The sequence below is a fragment of the Natrix helvetica genome (assembly GCF_964273705.1).
Source record: "Natrix helvetica genome assembly, chromosome: 4".
Taxonomy (NCBI): domain Eukaryota; kingdom Metazoa; phylum Chordata; class Lepidosauria; order Squamata; family Natricidae; genus Natrix; species Natrix helvetica.
In genome coordinates, this window is record NC_138550.1 from 80,259,102 (window position 1) to 80,282,148 (window position 23,047).

At 38.2% G+C, this 23,047-nt stretch overlaps 1 protein-coding gene and 1 long non-coding RNA gene across 4 annotated transcripts in view; one reads left to right on the top strand and one right to left on the bottom strand.

The window, feature by feature from the left end:
• Positions 1-3,638, bottom strand: part of DAP (death associated protein) — a 39,628-nt gene extending 35,990 nt beyond the window's left edge. The window contains exons 1-2 of the mRNA XM_081953389.1: positions 3,501-3,638; positions 3,087-3,397 (exon numbers count right to left, since the gene is read on the bottom strand). Of these exons, the coding sequence (XP_081809515.1) occupies positions 3,087-3,141 (55 nt within the window). The 5' untranslated portion in view covers positions 3,142-3,397; positions 3,501-3,638. The remainder of the gene's footprint in view (positions 1-3,086; positions 3,398-3,500) is intronic.
• Positions 3,639-3,903: 265 nt separating this feature from the next.
• Positions 3,904-23,047, top strand: part of LOC309392304 — a 114,252-nt gene continuing 95,108 nt past the window's right edge. For 2 of the 3 annotated variants that reach the window (XR_014175418.1, XR_014175419.1), the window contains exon 1: positions 3,904-4,184. This is a non-coding gene — a long non-coding RNA (uncharacterized lncRNA). Of the gene's footprint in view, positions 4,185-5,133; positions 5,190-23,047 lie in introns of all 3 variants that reach the window. The other variant, XR_014175417.1, reaches the window with a different exon arrangement.

Below are 23,047 nucleotides of genomic sequence, written 5' to 3' on the forward strand. Positions count from 1 at the left end.
ATTCTAATACTGACTTCTAGCACCTATTCACAGTACAAAATATTATGGTTATATTTTATAATATACAGATGGAATTTATTTCAGTTACAGCACAAAGACAAGAAAAGTTGTTACTCTTAAATTAAAATAAATAAGCACAAGGACCTCCAATAAATAAATCCACAATGTGCAGGGTCTATCTCTAAAATTCTAAAACTGAAATCCAAAACATGCAATAAACCATTATACCAGACTGCATTTGTCTTATCTCCAAATACTAAGTAGTGCACATCACAGTGCAAAACCGATTTGTGCTGATAGAAGTACACAGATAAAAGTTTGATAATAAAGACAGGACAATGTAAGAACATGAGCCAATATGAAGAACAAAACGTGTTAGGATACTTAACATGATGGAAAGAGAGTAAACTAGATCAAAGTAAAAAGTCCAATTTTTCAACATTGGAACAGTAAAAAGGTTGAGATATTCATAAAATTTAATGTTAGGAACCCTGACATAGAAATGGGTGCATCATTTGATCCTTTGTTTTTAGAGCCAAGCTTGTTTAATAACTTTTTAAGCATTATTAGGATCTTAAGCAACAAGAAATTCAAAGAAAAAAACATAAGTTTGAGGCTGTTTTTCTAGTGATTCCTCCAGATAGGTTTAAATTTAGCAGCTAGAATTAGCAAGCTAAACCCACTGGAATGAAGACAGGTTTTAACCAAAAGTTGAAAAAAAAAAGCAGCCAAGCCTATGTTTCCAAGGAAATACAACTCACCTCTAGATGCATTGCCACAATTAAAAGGATGGAGCAATAATTTGAATTGTGCTATTTTTAATATACAACAGTCCTTACAGTTACTAATCTACACTTCAAAAAGCAACCAAAATAACATTTTAACTTCAAACACATTTAAAGCATTGGGATCACAGTGGCACACCTTCTATGCAAATACTGAAAAATAGAAGTAATAATTCTGAGTGTACTGTATACAATAAAATGTTTTATGTTGATAGTGAAGAACCAAAATAGATGTAAAACCTTGTTCATTAGATTTTCCATTTATTTGTCACCTATGGTTTTAATTAAAAACAACAATTTTGTATTTTTATTGTTTACTAATTAATGTTCAGCTTATAGAAGGTTAACAGTTTAAAGGAGATTCCTGACCCAAGTATTTATACAAAAATTAAGTAAGAGGAACCAGAATACTTGGTGGAGCAGTGGTTAGGATGCAGTATTGCAGGCTAACTCATTGCTCACTCCAGGAGTTCAATCCTGACCAGTTCAAAGTTGATTCAGCCTTCCATCTTTGGAGGTCAGTAAAATGAGGATCCAGTTTGTTGGGGGCAATATGCTGACTCTGTAAACAGCTTAGAGAGGACTGTAAAGCACTATGAAGTGGTATATAAGTGCTATTGCTATTACCTATCAATATAGGGAATATTTTACTAAAACAGAGAAGTTACATGGACTTTTACATAAATATTAATTTTGAAAAAATGTCTCATAGTGAGGCAACTTACAAAAGAAGCATATGAAACAATTTCCAAATTTTCTTTTCTTTTACATTAAATAAATGATTTGCCAGTACTTTGCTCCTAGAGTAGCTGGGCCAAAGAGACACAGCATCTTTCACGTCTAATGCAGGACTAGAAATTGCATTACCCTGCTCCTAATGCGGCACCTTTAATCAATATTCCAGACTGTCATGTTACTTAGATTACATCTTTATTACGCCTTTATTGCTTTATAGGTAATTCAAGGCAGCAAACATATGTAGTACTTCCCCACCATTTTCCTTACAACAAACCATCTTATGAAATCGATTGGGCTGAGAGAAAGTCACCCAACTGGCTTTCATGCCTAAGGCGGGACCAAAACTCAAAGTCTGCTGATTTCTAGGCTAACACTGTAACCACTATAACCAAACTGACCGCAAATAAACATATCTCAGGAAAATGTCAAAGTCAAATAAAGAAACTCTGAAAAAGTATTTGCTTTTTAACTGGTACTACTGAACTTCAAAGCATTTGGGAGTAGGGGAATTTGAAAATACTTCCCTATTTATTTACACAGTACACAGCACACAGCATCTGAATTAGCATAATTAAACTCTTGTTGCTCAGAGCAGTTGTGATTTGATTCCCATCTTTTTATTCTAATTTTATAGAAATTAAAACAATCTTTAAAAAGGGCTAATATGGAATAATCACTTCATTGCATTCGATGGGTTGCTTTTAAAATGATTTTTTTTGCTCCTGAAGTGTTATTTAAACATGATTTTTTGCATTTTTGTTGTTTCTGGGTGTTTGAAGTAACTACCTCTTCACACAATCCCAATATTAGGCAAGTGAAATCTGCAAGAAAAAAACAGGAAGATATCCTAGCATACATTTATATACACACACACAATCAGCATTCATTTCAAGAATTCTTCATTATGTGACTGCCTTATCATAATTTCTGCACGAGGAAACTGTATAAGTGGAAAAAAACTGGTTGAACTATTGACCTTCCATAAAGGGCCCCAATACAGGATCTCTTTCATGGCTCCGACAGACACTGCCTCGATTCGCAAGACGTGTCCGATGTTAACACGTCAACCAGAAGAGAAGGGGGATGAGCAGCCCGGTTCTTAGGGGACTTGCAAAACATTCCATGCGCCTAACAGAAACATTGCGCCCGTTATTTCAAACGAAGGCGGCTGGCAGTTACTAGCGAACGTTTAAAAACTGAGCCGTTAATACTTTTCTGCATCACGTCGTGTGAATCCCCGCCTTAGGAATAAACGTAGGACCGCGCAGTCCTGTTTACTCAAAAGTAAACTACCTTCCCGTTCCAAGAACGAAACTAACTCTTCCCAAAACCGCCGTCTTCTCCTGAAACAATTAACGTGTGAGAAGAGGTAGTACCCAGACTATAAAGCTCCCAAGACCCAAGCTCAGTTTGAAAGCGACCGCAGAGGTGGGATCTCTCCCCATTAACAGTTTCCCTTCTTCCCCAGCGCACCTCCCGCCATAAACTTCCCACAAGAGGCAGAGCAAGCAGAAGTGGCGGAAGGAGAACGAGGAGAAAGGACAGCGGGAGTAGCAGCTGTACCGGCGGGAGGATGTCCAGCGCGGGTTTCTGCTTTGACTTTGGGCGGCGAAGACATTGTTTGCTCTGGAACCGCCGCTAACAGGACAGTCGCGAGTCCAACACGGAAGACAGACAGCAGCTGGTAGGCTTGCTCACTCCAAAGCAAGACACTCCTCCTCCGTGTAGCTTCACTTGTCAACGTGGCTACTCCCCGTCACTGCGCTGCGCACGGCTGTGTCGTCAGAGCTTGGGTAAAGCAGGAGGAGGAACTTTACTCCTTCATCTTCCTGCGCTTGTCGCAGCCAATGTGTTGAGGTTGCCAGTGGAGTTTCCTAAAAAAAGGAATATATCGCGTTCAAATAAACCCAGATTCTACACAAAATCCCAGAAAACAAAAAAACACAATAAGGCAGTTTCAAGCGGAATTATTTTTACCTATTTTCAGAGTTGGCTAGACGACTTCCTAGCAAGATTTCGCGCTCAAATGAACCCAGATTCTACAGGAACCCACCCACCCCCGTTACAAAAAACACAAATCAGTTTTAAGCTAAACCATTTTACCCATTGAATACATATAATTTGAAACGTTAATGCGATGTATAAAAAAAACCTAGATTTCATTGAATTTTAAAATAAACCCCTAGAAACCAGATAGGATCCCCCAAAACCCAGTTCCAGCACCGGCAACTGCAAATATATAGGAGGCTTGGGAGATTGCCCGTAAACTGGCAGAATTGTGTGAGAGAGTAGGTAAAAAATAGGAGTGGGTGGGGTATCTCGAGCAATTAAAATAATCAACAGCTGTTAGCAGTAGGTGCTGTAAGAGCCTCCCAGTTCAACGAAAGTGTATCACGTTGAGAAGGCTGCTGAGAAGGCTGCTGAGTTCTGACCCCCTCCCTCAATTATTTTCCGGAATAGAAAGGTGGACTAAACAGGCTATTCCTTTATTTAAGGGAGCTTTTCTTCGTATTTAATGCATTTCCCACTTCCAAAAGGAAAAAATAACTTTCCAGTTTAGGTTGGAAGTTCCACCGACTTACGGAAAGCACCTTCAATTCTGAAGAGCATTGGGACACTTAAATTGTATTAGAGTTCCTGCACCTTGCTTTGAAAGTACAGGTAATCCTCGACTTACAAAAGTTTGTTTAGTGATTGTTCAAAGTTACAATGGCACTGAAAAAGGCGACTTATGACTGTTTTTCACACTTATGATGGTTGGAGCATCCCCGTGGTCACATGATCAAAATTCTGATGCTTGGCAACTGATATTTATGACTGTTGCAGTGTCCTGGGGGGTCACGTGATCAGCGTTTTCCACCTGACAAAGTCAATAGGGAAGCCAGATTCACTTAACAACCATGTTAATAACTAATGATTCACTTAACAACTGTGGCAAGAAAGGTAATCAAATAGGGCAAAACTCACTTTAAAATGTCTGTCTTAACAACATAAATTTTGGGCTCAATTGTGATCATTTGTCAAGGACTAGTTGCATTTACCATTTTGATAATAAAATGGCTTGGTAGGGCTTATGAGCCACAATGAATTTCTCTCAATATCCCCAGCAAATGTTAACATAGCCAGCATAGTGCACAAGGCACCCTTGAAACATTTATTTTTACTGCCCAAACCCTGAATGGTACAGATACCTGGAAGGTAGTATCTGGGATTTTTTAGACATGCACAACAAATAAAACCTAGAATTCATGAAGACAATATGCCTACCTATCAATAATTTTAATTTAATTTAATTTGTCAGGAATATAGAAGACTTTTTTTTTAAAGTAATAGCATCCATCTTCACTGGTCAGCTGTTTTTTTCCTCCAATATTCTTTCTATTGGCATAAAAAGGAAGAACAAACTGGATCTGTTTAATTGTTATCACTTTTAATGCCTTCCTTTATAATATCTGCTTTGATAAATTTTTGTTTGAAAAGTAGGATTTATTGAAGAAAAACAATATAAAGGTAGATTTATAAAATGTTTTTATAAAACGCACATAAGGACAAGAGGTTTTTTTCTAGTCTCATTCACTAGTAAACTAAAATATTATGGTGGTTTTTTTAGCTGTTTAAAAAATGGAAGCAACCACAAAAAGAAAATTCAGAAACACATTAAAATCTGTAAGTATATACATCTTTAAGAGAAGGAATTGGGCAAGAAAAGATAAATTGTTTTGTTTACCCAGCATTTTTATAGTGATAAATGCAAGAATATTTAATGGTACTCTACTTGCTCCTGTTCTCACTTGTACAATCTATATAATTGATAAATAATAAATAAATAAGAATAAAGGTGCTGTGCTTAATCATTTCAGAAGCCTAAAATTGAAGGTCATGATTTTGATAAATACTTTGATATCTTTAAACACACATTAAAAGGTTGCTTAAGAATAAGTACTTTAAAAATAATATGAATATTAGTTTTACTAGCCACTCAGTTTTTGCTTAAATTGGACTGGTATATAAATTCTTTAAAATAAAAAATGAAATACAAGATTGGGGTTGGAGGGAACTGCTCATTTTTGCTTGTTTGTAGTCTGTAAATAATTACTGCAGAAGGCATTATAGTTGATAACTCTTTGTTTAACTTACTATTGCATCTTAACTTGCTAATGTGATAGGAGCTACAAAATTGTATTGGGCAAAAAAAATGAAGCCAAGATGTCACAGTAACCTAGACTTCTATATTAGCTGTGCAAGGCTTTTACGCTGAAGTTGTCCTCTTATCATTTCTAAAGGAGATATGCCATTATGCTATACAATTCTGTGATAAAGTATTCCACCCTTTGGGATTTTCTGAATTTCTATATATCTGAGCCACTGAATGAATTGTGCTTTATTTCAAAGTATTGTGAAGAGGCCATTTGTCAATCAGCCAAAGCACGAGTGAATCATACAACAACATAAGGACTGCAGACATGTTACCAAGTTTAGAAAAGCATCTATAAAGCGTGGGTTTCAAAACTTTTGGCTTGCCTAGCCCTCTCTGAGTGAAGAGGAATTGTCTTGAGCTGTGTATAAAATATATAGTTAATGTATATAAATAACCAACCTTTTACAATATTTTTATTCTGATCATGTGGAGCCTCATTACTTGCTATCCAGGGCTGCATGCAGCTTGTGGTATATGGATTGGACATGTCTGCTGTAAAGGTTTTAAAATGGCCAAGTCAAAATCTAAACCCAAACGCTGCCAAAATATTGTGGCAGAACCTGAAACAATCAGTTCATGCTTGAAAACTCTTGGAATGTTACCAAGTGGAAGCAATTTGCCACAAATAAATCAGCTGAAATTCCTACATAATGATATGAAAGTCTGATAAACCATGGAAGCATTTAGTAATAGTGCAGCTTATGTTAAGTGTCATGTTATTGACTATCAGGGAGCAATTTTTCATATTTGTATGCTGCATCTTGAATGACCTAATTTTGGTCTTAAATGTTTATTCCAAGTCTCACAGATAGGTTTCCGTAGCAAAGGTAATCAGAAATCCAGAAAAAATAGATCAATCTTTCTGGATAGATATTATGTTGCTATACAATAAAGTATAGAAGTTACAATACCTTCCAAAATCTTAGTTTGCAGAATGCAAGAATAAATGAAAGGAGAGAGCATCGGATGAAAGAGGCTAGATTTGATTTGTGATGCCACATGATTATAGAAGTGGATTTTTTTTGTTTCCCCAGTGTGCTAGCAGTTCTATATTTGGTCTTCTATTTTTATTATATTTTAATTCTGTATACTGCCTTGAATCATTCTGATTTGGCATCCTTGACAAAATTGATTCTAGAGGTTTTGCAAATATTTAAAAGTACAAGAAATGAGATAGTTCTTAAGAAATTTTCTGTTAAAACTTCAAAGATCTTCAAATGTGCATAAAACAATTAAAAATCATTTCTAAAATACAGATTTGAGGTTAAGAAGCCCTAAATATCTTGAAGGCAGGTGAGTGTCATGATTGGGTGGGATTAAGACCAAGTTCATGTACACATTCAACAGTGAAAGTTCTCTGACATTTTGCAACAATCTGCCTAGCCCTAACCTATTTCTCAGATCAAAGGAGGGTTGCGCCAACGTGAGCTTCTAGAGGAAATGTGGTCTACAAATTATCAAATACATTTTTTGTAGATTTATAAAGGCAATAAAGACAATGTTATCCCAAATCTATTTTTGCCTTTTATTTAGGGCTGAGGAGAACTTGGTAAGGCAGTGATTCACCTTGGTAATATTAGATGCTGATCTTTTATTTGTTCCATATGACTATGTATATTTCCTCAGTTTCATGAAAGTACAGTAAGATATTCCTGCCATCTTTGGCCATTCATTTTTCTAAATGAAATCCAAGTCAAAAATTTTCTAAAGCAGGGCCACAATCGAAGTTCTAACGCAACAATTGTGCCACTTGGCCCTTCTCTTGCTTAACTGACAAGACCTTAAGATCCAAAGTTTTAAACTTTAGTCACTCACCATGCCAAGAAAAAATTAAATAATGCAGATTAAAGTTGAATGTAGTATATAAAGACAAGTACAAAAAGGTTGACTAAAGTAAAGTATGGCAATGAAAAAATTAAGAGCAAGATGAGTAAAGGAAAATCTTTGGTCTTCCTCCATTTCCCTCGATGCTATAAGCAGGTGGTTATTTTATTTAATGGTGAATCCAGGACTGTCCTTATGATAAAAGCTGCATATTTATTTTTTCTTCTTTGTGTGTTTGATGGAATTAGTTTGGAAAGGCTGATTTTGACCTCTCTAAATGCTTGAAAGGGAACAGTTTTTCTTGCCAGATCCAAATATGATACTCTGTAATACTTTGACATAATGAACAAATGCATTAATCTTTATTACAGTCAAAAACCAGAGATAAAAGGTATGGTAAGTGAATACATGTATTAAATAGGCAATTGTAGTTGAAAAAAATGTGTAATAACTGTGGGAGACTGTTCACTGATGCCTAATTTTCATGGTTGCTATACAGAATTTTGTTATGATCTCAGTATTGTCAGATGGCTCTGGGTACTGATAAAAAAAGGAAATACATGAGCATTAAAAATATATTAAATCCTTGTTATATAGAGGGATTATGGTCTTGAAAACTCTGCTGAAAATGGAAACTACAGTTATTGAAGCATTAATCCTATAGGAAAAATGGGGTTGGGTTCTTAAAAATTCTTTTCAGTTTATCCATTACTGTAAACCTATTGCGTTTCCAATAATAAGGAACATTCAATACATTTACAGTATTTTGTTTTAAATAATAATTGGCAATAAGACAATAACTTTTTTTCATTATCTTTTTGGTCATCCTTAGTCATACCATTCTAATTCTCATTGCTAAACTCAGTGTGTCTTCTGTTAAAATCTTAACATCTTTCTCCAGCTGCATGTCATCAAAGCTGTTGCCACAATCCTTCACAGCAAACTCATAATAGCTTGCACATTTAAAAAAAAGATGTTCTTTAACACATTTAATGTCTTAAGTATTGGTCACACACTGTGGCCTTGCTTTTGTCCAGTAATTGTTTACAGTAGTCCAAGAAACGTTATCCTAGTCTACTTTATTAACATAGACTATTACATCACAATTGGTATAGTCTTCAGTCCATTGTAGAGTCAGGGTTTGCATCTAAATGTTGGCACACATTGCAGTAGAGCAGGGAGTGCGGTCAGGGGAGGCAGGGGAGGCAGAGCCGCACCGCTCTGATCATGAAAATTTTTTAAAAAAGGGAAAAGGGAAAAGGCGCTGAGGAGCCTTCTGCACACGTGGTCGGGAATGGGAGCGCTCCGTGGTCCGCTTCATGTTGACTCATGAGTCAGGAAGGAGGGGAATGGGACCATGTGTGCAGGAGGCTCCTCTAGCCTCAGCCTCCCTCCTGCGCATGTCCCATTCTCCGCCTTCCTAAGTCAACATGAAGGGGACCGCGGAGCTTGAGCCGTGGTCCTGCAGAGCGTGAGCTGCGGTCCCGCGGAGCGTGAGCTGCGGTCCCGCGGAGCACGCTTCGTGGTCCCCTTCATGTTGACTTAGGAAGGAGGGGAATGGGGCGTGCACAGGAGGGAGGCTGGAGGGATCGCGGAGGAGGGATTGCGCAGCGTGAGCCGCGGTCCCCTTCATGTTGACTCAGGAGTCAGGAAGGAGGGGAGATCCCTCCAGCCTCCCTCCTGCGCACATCCCATTCCCCGCCTTCCTAAGTCAGCGCGCTCCGCGGTCCCCTTCATGTTGACTTAGGAAGGCGGGGAATGGGACGTGCGCAGGAGGGAGGCTGACATGGTCCCATTCGCCTCCTTCCTGAGTCAACATGAAGGGGACCGCAGCTCACGCTGATGACGTCACCAGCCTCACCAGCCGTAAAGCTCACCGCACGTCACTGCAGTAGAGTATAATGGCTTTTGAAAGTGCCTACAATTTCCTGATCAAGTCTTGAAGGAAAAGAAGTGGTGTTTAATGGCATGAAAAGGACTTTGGGTGAGCATTTTCAAATTCCACAAAAATGTGTTATCTAATAGTAGTAGAATCTTGAATGCAAAGGTCTTTTTTCTAAGGTAGTGTTCTGGTGCAGGATTAAATAGTTGAGTAGTTAAGTAGTTAAATAGTCCCCAAAATGTCAGAAGTCATCCAGGCTTTGATGTTCTATTTCCAAATGACTGGTAGGTAGTTCAGATTTTTTCCCCTTAAGGGTGCCTGGTTTTTGGGTCCAGTACCCATGAGAATTTTATATTTATCAAAATAAAATAACTGTCCACTTTAGGGTTTTGAGTTTGTCCCACAGACTATAAAGAACTTAGAATCAAAAGCAGGTTTGAAGTCCAGAAACATTGCATATAACATATTTTAAAATTGTGAATACACATTTTAGAACAATACTAAAATGTAGTCTATAGTTGATTGGCCTTCACTGAATCCTGTTCATTCATCCCTTATTACTCCTTCCAATTTACTCATGTCTGAAATTTGTTGTTTAAATGCTTTAGATAATTAAGGACAACTAAATAAAAATATCAACAAGGGGACCCACCAATCACTTTGGGTAAGACGTTTCTCAGGGCCTTCTCAGTCTTGCTTTATAAAGTTTTTTATTTTTTCATTTTCATAACATATAAACCACATGTATACTATTACATAGCCAACATCGTATTGTATTATTAAATGTTTACATCAATTCGTCTTGCCATCAACTCCCAAAAACAATTATTGGCTCTTCTGCTCTCCATACACCATATTTGTACCTTATCCATCACATTCTTCTCTCCTCTGCTTCACACTCTCCATCACATCCCTCTCTCCTCTGCCTCCCTACCTCCTTTCTTCCCTCTGTCACCCTTCTATTCTCTCCTTCTCCTTCCTCTCTCCTTCTCCTCTCTCCCCTTTCCACTCCTTCTTTCTCTCCTCCTCTTCCCCCCGCCCTCTCTCCTATCCCTCTCTTCTTCCCTTACCTCTCCCCTCTGCTTCACACTCTTCATCTTATTTACTTGGTGTATTTCAGCTTCTGAGCAAGCTCCATTTTGTGCTGATGGTACTTATAATTCCTTTTCAATATATATATATTTAATTTTAACATATATCTTCCTCCTTTTTTTAAAGAGAGGAAAAAAAGTATACACATATAGTCATTGTGCTTTTAAACCACCACCACCCAGCCTCATTTTGGCCGAGATGCAGACGTGGTTAAAATTCCTAGCTATTTTCATCATTATATTTATATAATTATGCATCCTTACACGCCCCCATCTTGTGGTTCTGTCTTTACATCTCAGTAATTTCCCATTGTAAGTATATTTCATGTTCCCTCTCCATTTTTCCATATCTTGGTTTAGGTTACCCTTAATTGTCTATAAATGGCAATCATTACAATTCCCTTAATCTACTATATAGAATAACAAGTGATACACATGTCACTTTGTTCATCATGTTAGAAGTTCTATATATGTCCATGTTTTGTATATTTTGACCCATACCAATTGTCCTTCTATTGTCATATTCAATCAATTAGCAACTTAGTTTAATTATCATGTATAAAATTGAATCACAAACCTCTGCTTTACAATCTCCCCATATCGATTTCATATTATTCCATATTCCATATATTTTAACATTTATTTAATTATCTTTCCATTATCATAATCAGTTAGCAACTTAATTTTATTGTCATATTTAGGAGTAAACCCCTTATCTCACCTTTGTATTTTCCCATATAACAATTTCTAGTTGTCTTGATTTTTTCCTAGTAAGTCTTTTGTCCCACTTCTCTATTCCTGCCTTCCCCCTTTTCTTTGTTTTGACATGTCCACCCTCTTCAATTTTCCCCAAACCACCGTCAAAGAAATCTTTTATATTTCCCTTTGTTGGGGCGTAACTCCTTCTTCAATTTTCCTTATGCCACTGTCAACCTCCGAAACATCTTTTGTCTGCTTTTTATTTTCTTTTGTTTGGACACATTCCTCCTTTTCAATTTTCCCTATACCACTACCAAGTCCAATGGAGTTTTTTGTCTGCTTTTTATTTCCAACCGTTTCTACCCCTTCATTAACTCTCCCCCCTTCTTCCTTCTCTTCTTCTTTAAATACCTGTTTCTCTGAATTCAGAATTCTATTTAGGCTTGATTTTAATGATTTATGCATATTTTTTAAATTTTAACGTCGTTCTTCAAATTCCCATCTTTCCATAATATCTAGTCCAAAGTTACAGTTAATTATACAGTTTTTATTTCAGAGTTCTTGTCCACTTTAAATTTACCTAATTCAGCTGCTGTGGAGAAGAACGATGGGAGCTATCTTGGTCTTTTGTTCTTCCTTAATGTCCAGTTCCAAAATTGCAGTTAGTTATACAGATCTTATTTCAAAGTTCTGGTCCACCTTAAATTTAGCTATTTCAACTAATATGAAACTGGAAGAGAAGCTGGAGCCATCTTGATCTTTTGCAGAAAAAAAAGGAAAAAAACCTTCGTATTTTCCCAGCTCTTGACCTTGTTATTATTTTTTCTCTTGCCACTCTCCACCTCTCGTTGGCCACAGTTGCTCACAATATATCAGTTGGAACACACTTGCATACAGCCAAACCCAGGTATGTTTTTTTCGCCTCCTGCTTTTCCAAGTTCTGATTTATGGCAATTGGTTAATTAAAACTTCCCACACAGGCAAGATTAGGTTATCAGTTGTCAGTGAGAAAATAGTGCTTTTTTTCTTGATCTTTCTCCATTGTTGCATTCCACCTCTCATTAATTGGAGTTGCTTAAGATATATTAGCTGGAAGACATTTGGACGAAGTAATTCCTTCAGAATGTTTGGTTTCTATTTCAAATCAAAAACCAAATTTAGAGTTTGTATTTGAGTGGGTTTGTCACTTTTCTGCTTTCTCTCTTTCTGTCCGAATTGTTTCAAACAAATGTCTTTTTTGGGGGGGCTGGTGTTTCAACCCTCCATTTTCCTTTCTTTTCTTTTGCCAAAATCCAGATCTGATTATTAATTTTATTTGTACTCTCAAGATTCTTTGCCTTTTCCAAGTTTTGATTTATGACTGTGGGTTAAATGAATTTTCTTAGCGGTCTTTCATCTCGACCTCACCCTCCTGTTCAATTGCTTTGGCTGGAAGCCAGCTTCTTGTGCAGCCATGTTGCCATGCTGCCGCCCCTGCTCCAATTCAGAGGGCAAATCTCCGACCTGCGAGGGACCTGTTGCCTCCCCCTGATGAGATGCTGCCCCTGTTTTTCCCCTCCTTCCAGGGAGGTTCTGATCCAAAATAGGATCCCTGGAATTGGTTTGTGAGACAGGATTCATGTGAGGCTCTTCAAAGTTCACATCCCACACGTCTGTCCAGCTGGAGAACTTCCTATCGAATCAGGGCCTTCTCAGTCTTAAGTGACATTATTAGTTTGGATGACCAGGGATTGGCTGTCCAAGTGTTGATGTCAAATCATTATCAATATGTAGGGCCCTATAATGTGCCTCCCAAAAATGAATGAGGATGTTCAGCAGACTTTTCCATTTGTCTGCTGAGCCTCGTGGTAAGTTTCTTCTTCCTTAGAGTTAATTTATACTGTAATTTAAGGCTAGACAAAGTTTAACAATGGATTTTAGAGAGGTAATATTTACAGACTAAAGAGTTCTAAAATTCTCTTTAAGCTGATTAACAACCTTGATCAAACTATTGTTCATTTTTGTTATTTGTGTAAAGAGAAAAGTTATTCTCTGTTGCAAAAAATGACTTAAATTTGTTAATTAGAAGTTATACAATTCTGACATTCTTGGGAATAGTTTGCAATTAAACCTAAGCAATTTTTCCAAACCTTGTGAGATAGTAGCCATTGAGTTACAACATCCTTTTCATTCCATGTAGGTTATATAGTAGTGCTAATACCTCCAATTCTTGGGTGAACATTGACATAATAAAATATAGCATAGGAAGAAAATGGCAAAATGCAAAAATCATTAAATAGTTGACTTCTTTCGCATCAGCCAGATGAAGCTCTTCCTCTTCTGAACCAAAATATAGATGAGATGAAAGCCCAAATGCTAATCTCGTATATAAAGCTCATCAAATTATTCCCTGTCTGCAGCTTCAATCATCTATTTGTTTTAGATGTAGTCCACCAGGTAGTTGCTATTGCATTTCCGTTCAAGTATTTGATAGTTGATTTAAAATTTATGTTACCTTTGTTTCATGTTTTATCAAACAGAGGTCCTGGACTTTGCTCCTTTCATTTTTGTCTCAAAGAACATGAATTAGGATAGTTGGTTATAAATTATGTCTTGTAGAGGCTTTGAGTTCTCTCTCTTCTGAAGCTGTAATATCAACTCATTTTTCTTCATGTAGAAAACATGATGGCTGATAGATGGCAAGGTTGTAGATACTTAACAGACAGTTTTTTTTCGTTCTGAGCAGAGAGCAGAAAATGTATTTTCAGGCAAACTTTAAGTACCAGATAATGTTTTAATTATAATTGCTCATAAGGAATAAAGAATCTGATGCTTCAGATTGATAACCATTCTTCTTGGAAAGTACATGCATGCCTAAGAACTGAACAATTAATGCTACTAAACAGATAGTTCATCATAGTTAGGCACCTAGTAGATTGTGTGTTATTTTTCCAAATTAATGCTTTCAGGATTCTTTCCCTGCAGAATTGAAATCCTCTGTGATTTCATGTAGACTGGAAGGAAAACAAATTAAAATTGGTGTTGCGTTTTCTAAAGAAAATAGAGTTATATATTGCTTGAAAAAGTTACTAAAGTAAAACCATACATATCTGAAGTTCATGTAAAACAAGGTGAGAAATGTATAATAGTATTATTTATGTAATGCATATTTAGTTATTTTATTTAAAAGCAGACAGAATGTTTGAATTATAACTCCAAGACTGAAAAAAATACATTCACAGCAGTTTATGAAATATGATTCAGTAAAATTCAGTAAGGCCACACTTGGAATATTGCATTCAGTTTTAGTTGTCACAATGTAAAAAAGATGTGGAGACTCTAGAAAGAGTGCAGAGAAGAGCAACAAAGATGATTAGGGGACTGGAGGTTAAAACATGAAGAACGGTTGCAGGCACTGGGTATGTCTAGTTTAATGAAAAGAAGGACTAGGGGAGACATGATAGCAGTATTCCAATATCTCAGGGGTTGCCACAAAAAAGAGGGAGTCAAACTATTCTCCAAAGCACCTTGGGGTAGAACAAGAAGCAATGGGTGGAAACTAATCAAGAAGAGAAGGAACTTAGAACTAAGGAAAAATTTCCTGACAGAACAATTAATCAGTGGAACAGCTTGCCTCCAGAAGTTGTGAATGCTCCAATGCTGGAAGTTTTTAAGAAGATGTTGGATAACCATTTGTCTGAAGTGGTGTAGGGTTGGACTAGAAGACCTACAAGGTCCCTTCCAACTCTGTTATTCTAACCTATCCTATCCTATTCTAAAATAAGAGAAAGCAACATATTGTCAAAAATGGTATAGAGATTGAAATTGTTTGAAGATAAAAGTTTATATGCTGACAAAATATCACTAAGTAGTAACAACTTAATGTATTAAATGAAAGTTATGAGAATGGGGGGGAGGGCCATTTCCTACATAATGTAACTGTCAAAATTTGTAACCTCACCCACTATCCCTTTCCCTGATTATTTTCTTTAAAACCAATAAAATTCTGTTTTAAAAAAATGGTATAGAGATGTCTAAAGTAAAATTCTCGAAGAAGTTGAATATTTTCATTCACAAAAGCACTGTTTGAAGCTACCATATGTAGGCCTTTATTGGCCTGGAATCATAATATATAATGAGATAGATTTGATTATGTGTGGAATAAAAATATTTCCCCAGATAGTAGAAGTATGGGAAGATAAATACTGGAGGATAATGGTTAGTTTTGTAAATAAAAGCTTGCAGATCCTTTGATATGTGCATTTAATCATATTATTTTGTTCAGGTGTAAAGCAACATTGTTTTCATATGGGTAGTCCTTGATTTATCACCATTCATTTAAAAATGGTTCAAAGGTATGACAGCATTGGAAAAAATAACTTATAATCTGTACTTGCAGTTACAACCATCACACTGTTCATGTAGTCACATGATCACAGCTCAGGCACTTGGCAACTGGCTCAATTTATGAATAGTTGCAATATCCTGTGGTCACATCAGTGGTGGGATTCAGCCAGTTCGCACCACTTTGGGAGAATCGGTTGTTAACTTTCTGAGCTGTTTGGTGAACTGGTTGTTGGAAGAAATCATTAGGGCAGAGAACCGGTTATTAAATTATTTGAATCCCACCCCTGGGTCACATGATAGTGTGGGATTCATTGTCTAGTTTTGAAATAAGCAAACAGACACCAGCCAAAACTCCCAAGAGAAAACAATGATAATTTTATTTACTACTTTGCAAAGAGGGTGCACCATGCACACACAGGTACAGTGGACACACCTTAAATCATCAACATCTTTTCGTTATATTATCTATTGCTTTTATAAATTTACCTCACACATTTTCCTCATTGGCTTAGAACTCAGGCCGTCACAACCTATCGAAGTGTTTAAAGTGAATACATTATCTCCACCACTGTTTACATTTTCTATTAATTCTATTACCCCTTACCCTTTTCCTTATTTACAAATTACCTTTTATGGTACTGGTTGTCTCTAGAGTAACTATTATATCAGCAAATTCTGGTTAAGACCAGTTTTTAGCAAAGGCCTCTGATCCTAGCTTCTACATACATTTTCCAAGTTTCAACCTAGCTCATGAGATTAGAAATATATACAATATAGTTGCTCCACAGGCTAACATTTCTTCTCTAGTTTCTGTAAAAACAAAAGGTTCTGTTTCCAACAATAGCAATAACACTTAGACTTCTATACCACTCCATAGAGCTTTACAGTACACTCTGGGTGGTTTACAGTGTCAGTATATTGCCTCCAATAATCTGGGTCATGATCGTGATTTGTGACCTTGATTGCCAGTTTCCAGCAAAAAAACAACAACCCAACACCCACCCACCCCCACTAATTGGGAGCTGGATTTACTGAATGATCATGTAATTCACTTAATAACTGCCATAAAAAATAGTAAAATTGGGTTTACCCGATTTATAACCAAAATGGCTTATGTAGATATTCCGGTTGTAAGTCAAAGACTATCTGTAATTGCCTCCCAAAGAAATAGATAGGATCGGGGTATTTATTTTATAAATGAATAAATTGGAATGTTTTTAACATGAGATGAAAATAATATATCATATTTATAAAATATATCGTCTACAAATAATAAATTTTAAAAATGTTAATCAGGTATTTTGAAAATAGCAATTGTATGCAATGAAAATACTTTTCTAGTGTTTTAACTGAGAATAAAGATAAGAACCCTCTGAGGTATTTGTGCATACTAGGTAACCATGGAGTAACATTTCCCTCATATTTTGATTCTCCATCTATCTACCTGTCCTGCCTTTATGCAATAAGGGTGGAGATTTATGAATTGGTCAGCATCTAGTCTGCATTAGTGTACTCTGTATTTACTTACTACTCTATGAATTTTTTTGCAAGCAGTTTATTTAAGGAAATAAAATCAGCATTTGCTGTCCTATGTGATTTTTGTTTTCAGGTGAACACTTTTAAAATGTGACATCTTCACTCACTAAATGCTATTTTTTAAGTTCATAACTTTTCCAAAGTCATAATTCTTTGATTTGCCTCCTTTATAGATAGCCACACATTTTATCTGAATTTTGGTTGAAGTATGACAAACATTAGTGGATCTTATGCATCTCTGTTTTCTTTGTTGATAAGTAGTTTGTGTGGCTCTCAAGGCATTTCACTCCAATCAAATTCCATGGATTTTCTTTCATCCCTATATAAGGATGCTCAACCATTCAGTAATTGATTTCATGTAGAACATAATAGAATTTGTTGTGTTTAGCTTAGCATGTGTGAACCTAGTCATTATGACTTACTAATAAACTAGGCCACTTTGCTTTATGAAAAGCACAATTAGAAAATTATGGGCATAAGAGTACACAGGTGCAGTCTTTGAGGCTTTGTCATTACTACAATATGTCTTAGGGCAGTGATGGCGAACCTATGGCACGCGTGCCACAAGTGGCACGCAGAGCCATTTGTCAGGGCACGCGAGGCGCTACCCTGTCACCTGAGTTCACCTTTTTAAAAGCTATTTTTCGCCTTCCCCAGGCTCCAGAGGCTTTATAGGAGCCTGGGGAGGGCGAAAAGAGCCTCCCCCGCCCCCCCGGAGGCTTCAGGGACCGTCCCTGAAGCCTTCGGAATGCTTAAAACCACCCTCCGAGCAAACCGGAAGTGACTTCCAGTTTGCTCAGAGGGTGGTTTTAAGCGCTCCGAAGGCTTCAGGGACCGTCCGAGGCTTCCCTGATGCCTTCGGAGCGCTTAAAACCACCCTCCGAGCAACCCGGAAGTCACTTCCGGTTTGCTTGGAGGGTGGTTTTCAGCGCTCCGAAGGCTTCAGGGAAGCCTCCGGACGGTCCCTGAAGCCTCCGGAGGGCCTCGGGGGGTGGGGGGAGGCTCTTTTCGCCCTCCCAGGCTCCTATAAAGCCCCTGGAGGCTGGGAAGGACGAAAAAAGCATATAAAAATGGGGGGGGGGGTTCGCGCGTTGTACGGGCATGTGCACTGGGGGGTCGTGCGTTGCAGTATGGGTGCGGCACGCCCGCACTCGACCCCCCTGCGCTCCCCCCACTTGTGGCACGCGAGCCAAAAAAGGTTCGCCATCACTGTCTTAGGGCATTAGACTTTAACCAAACAGATTTTTACTACCTATGGGTGATTAGGGTTGAGCCAAATGAGGGTTGGTGCCTTAGTATTGTTTCTAGCTGTTGGGCTACTCACACTTCATAGTAGTAGTTTGTATTTGCTTTTTAATGCATTCCTAGCTGCTGTAGATCCTGGAGGAAAAGGGCTCCTGAATATAATCCACATCTTGTCAAATCAATAATCCCTTCTTTATCTGATTTTCCTCCAATAGGGCTCATAGGATTTCTCTAGCAGGTGGTAAGGTATGAAAAAAATGATGTTTCTTATATTCATTGGAATATCCTATATCAAGAAATGAAATATTTTGACAGGAATGAGCTGGGCCAAGAGTCTCAGACAGGATAACATATGCTAACTGACTGAAAAGACCTATAAAATTTGTTTGTTGTTTTGTTGCTATTTTTTTTCAAGAAAGCTGCCAAATGTAGCTTGTTGCAGGGTACCTACCTTCTCTAAGAATTATTTTTTACATTGGGCCAATTGAGATTAACACTAAATATGTTTTAGCACTGATGCAGTGGGATCTGACTGGATGTAGCCTATTTTCCAACACTCAAAAGTGTTTACATGGCACTAAAAAGAGTGGCAGCCACAAAATGCAATCTGGTGTGTAAATTCTGAAGTGAGAGGCCAAAAGGATTAAATGGATGTGAGAAAAGCTTTCAGCAATCTGGTTATGCCTATCATCTGTATCATTTTTTTGTAGTTGAGAGCAATTTATAGGTGTTATATTCAGATAGGTAGGGAAGGATATCTTTATCACTGATGTTTGCAGATCTGTTGCTTGATTATCAGATCCCATTTATCACATTAACGGAAGAGACCTTGTAAGTCTTCTAGTCCCCCATCCCCCGCCAAAACAGGAGACACTATACCAGGGCTGCCAATCTCCCAGCCCATGGGCCAAGCCCCCACCCGGTTTAGCAAAGGGGAAAAAACTCCCGATATGTTACGTGATGCTGCTGTGATGATGTGAGTTTGACACCCCTGCCCTACACCATTTCTGACAAATGGCAATCCAGTCTCTTCTTGAAAGCTTCCAGTGACAAAGCTGTTCTGACTTAGGCTTCCTCAGCAGCACGAAGCTGTCCTCATCCCGATAAACACCTTTTATTCAATTTACAGTGAATTCCTCTCCAGCAAAGTCCCAGCCCACAGTCTTTCAAGATAGTTCACAATTACCAATCTTTATCAGGCTTGGAGAGTGGCCAGGCCAGGGGTGAAATTCAGCAGGTTCTGACAGATTCTGAAGAATCGGTAGAGGAAATTTTGAGTAGTTTGGAGTACAGGCAAATACCACCTCTGGCTGGTCCCAGAGTGGGATGGGAATGAAGATTTTACAATATCCTTCCTCCAGGAGTGGGGAGGGAATGGGGATTTTGCAGTATCCTTCCCCTGTCACACCATTAAGCCATGCCCAGAGAACCGGTAGTAAAAAAAATTGAATTTCACCACTGGGCCAGACTGATAGCTTTCAGATGCTGCAATACTTGGCAAGAATGCAGGAATGAACTAATTGTCTCCTGCAAACACCCTCCCCTTTTGCTCCTCATTTATTCCCTATGGGAGGGGCCATTCATTGTCCACCTGTGGCCTTACTCCCAAGTCAACCCTTGTTCCTTAGTTCGTCTGGCAACTCTGCGCATGCACACACCTTGAACGGGCTCCAGTTGTTCGTCTACCTCACTGATGTCTGACTGATAACTGTCAGACTGCCCTGGCCCCATCTCTGCCTCCAATGAAGAGCACTCATCAGAGCCTTCCCCAGACTCTAGGACTGGCCCATGTTCTTTCCCAACCTCCTCACTGTTCGAATCTGCTGTCAGCTCTGCTGGCCGGTGGCAGGTCACAACAGAAGCTCCCACAACTCCTGAAGGCAAGCTGTTCCATTAGTTGATTGTTCTCATTGTCAGAAAATGTTTCCTTATTTCTAGGTTGAATCTCTCCTTAATCAGTTTCCATCCATTATTCCTTGTCTGGCCTTCAGGTGCTTTGGAAAATAGCTTGAACCTCTCTTCTCTGTAGCAGCCCCTTTTGCAGAATCTTCTCAGGTATTGATATCAGGTTGATTGGTCTATAGTCTATTGTGTCTTCAACTACAGACCAATCAGCCTGATATCAATATCAATCTGCAAACATTTGAGGGATGCAGTGGCTCAGTGGCTAAGACGCTAAGCATGTTGATCAGAAAGGTCAGCAGTTCGGCTGTTTGAATCCCTAGTGCCGCATAACAGAGTGAACTCCCATTACTTGTCCCAGCTTCTGCCAACCTAGCAGTTTCTAAAGCATGTAATAATGCAAGTAGAAAAATAGGAACCACCTTTGGTGGGAAGGTAACAGTGTTCCGTGCATTTTGGCATTTAGTTATGCCAACCACATGACTATGGAAATGTCTTCAGACAGCACTGGTTCTTTGGCTTTGAAATGGAGATCAGCACTGCCCCGTAGAGTCGGGAACGACTCACCTTTTCTCCAAAGGTAATAACGACACATTAAGATCTTCCCTTCATATTATTATAATTCGTAAATTCTACTATTCTCCATTGAAGTGGAAATAACATACAGGCATGGGTTGACTTTGTCCGCTTCTGATTGTACTGAGTCTGTTTTTGAAGCTTTTTAAACTCCGCCTCTGTTGCTAGCCACCCAGCTTTCGACTCAGTTCACTCAAGGACAGTTGTGTCTGGTTCTCTTTGTAAACGAAGTTAAATAACATTTTTGTTGAAATTGTACAAAAACAATCTTGTGAATATCTCCGTGGGCATACAGTTTCAGCTGGCTCACTAATTGGGCACAGCAGCTACAGCCACGGGGCTTATAGCATGCAGGGCCTGGCTCTTGGGCACATCGGCCTTCATCTTGCTACAACATCGGGCGTAGCCCACGCCATTAATTTGCCCCTTTGCCATGCAGACCAGAGAGTGGCCCTGGACCATCCGTCTTCCCGCCCATAGGACATTAAGCTTAGGTATATCCCATGCCTGGATTCTCCAAGCAGCACACAGAAGGACCGTTGTCTTACCTGAACGGTAGTTCTCTGTGCACTGTGGGAGAATCCAATCCCATCTGAATGTCTGAGTCCAGACTCAGTGTACATGAAGATGACCGAGTCGAAACACGCAGCTGGTCATCAAAGTCTTCTTGTGGTCCATGACTTCGTTGAGAAAACTGAAGACAGTCAAGCCTAGGCGGCATGGCTAAAGTCTCTAAAATAACTCCGTCACTGGGCAGACAAACTGAAGTTGGACCCTGCTTTAAAATTAGCACATTTGATGAAGCCAAACAAACTACTGGTATGGGATAGACATATAACTAAGCTGATTACTTATGTATTTACATGGCTTATAACCTGCTATAACTTATAACCTAAGTCCTCAAATATGTTGTTAGTGATAAAAAGCAAACAAGTAAATAACCAAATGTAAAAACAAACCCTACATTGCAATTGCATGTACACAAATGGAAATCAGACTCAGTACAGAAAAAAAGCCAATTCATTTCCCATTGGATAACCAACCCACGTTACTGGGTAAAATAAGTAACCCACATTACTTGGTAAAATAACACCAGGTTTGGTGTTACTTCATTAGTGGAAATGTCTCATTTTGTTCATTGGCTTATCTTTCCAATGAATGCCTGGGGATTGTGATGATCAAGGTGATGCTTCTGAGCATTCACAATAGTGTACCTTCATATTTTATCTGTTCTACAGATAAAATATATAAACTGTTCTAATTGCATTGTGAGGTGGGCAGGCATAAGCAAATCTAGAAGGGAATGTTCTCAATTGAAAAACCATTTATGGTTTGTACCAGTCCATCTTCATCCATATGTTTCTTGTTTAAAGTCAGATTTAAAATTTAGCAACCCTTCCCACTCTGAAAAGTCATGTTTTCTTGGTGCCTTAGAATTAGAAATTTGATGGTTTCATTAATATCCAGAATCCTGGATTTTATATTTGAGCCCAAGTCATTTCTAAGTAGTGAGGCCAAATTAGATAGGAAATGAAGTTGCTCTTGCAGCCAGCATATTTCATATCTTCAAATGATCCTCACCATCTTTTTCTTCCATTACTTTCTCTCAGAATTTGCAGCTGCCTTTAGAACACCGAACTTTTAGAAAAATTATTCCCTAAAATGCTATTTACAAAGCAGGATTGTGTGTACAAGATTTTTCTATATTTTGGCAAAGAACCCTGACTTTTAAAATCTCAGCACTTGCAAGTGAGAAAGTTTGGTTAGAGAGATTGCTAGCAAATGCCAACTCATGACTGTAAGATACACACGGGTGACCAAACAATGACCTTGGAAAGAATCTTGTTAAGTGCCCCTTATAAATTTCTCAATCTCTTCCCCAGTTTAGCAATTGCTGTCATCAGGAGTCAAAATTGTTTATAACTTGTAATGCCCAATACTAGACAGAGAGAAATCAGCTAGACAGATTGGTTTATTTATTTTTGATGCTTTTGTGCTGCTTTAATCATCCAGGGTCAAAAATGATTCACAACAAATATAATGCAGTGTAAATATAAACAGATAGTGATCAACAAATATGATACTTCTGATAATTATGTTTTAAACACAGTTGTCATATGCTAAATCCAATAATTACAGAATAGCCAATGTCCAGAGGCCATCCTACACACATAATCCATTTCCCAAATGCTCTTCAAAACAGCCAGGTTTTTACAGTGTTTCTAAATAACAAGTGGAAGGGCAT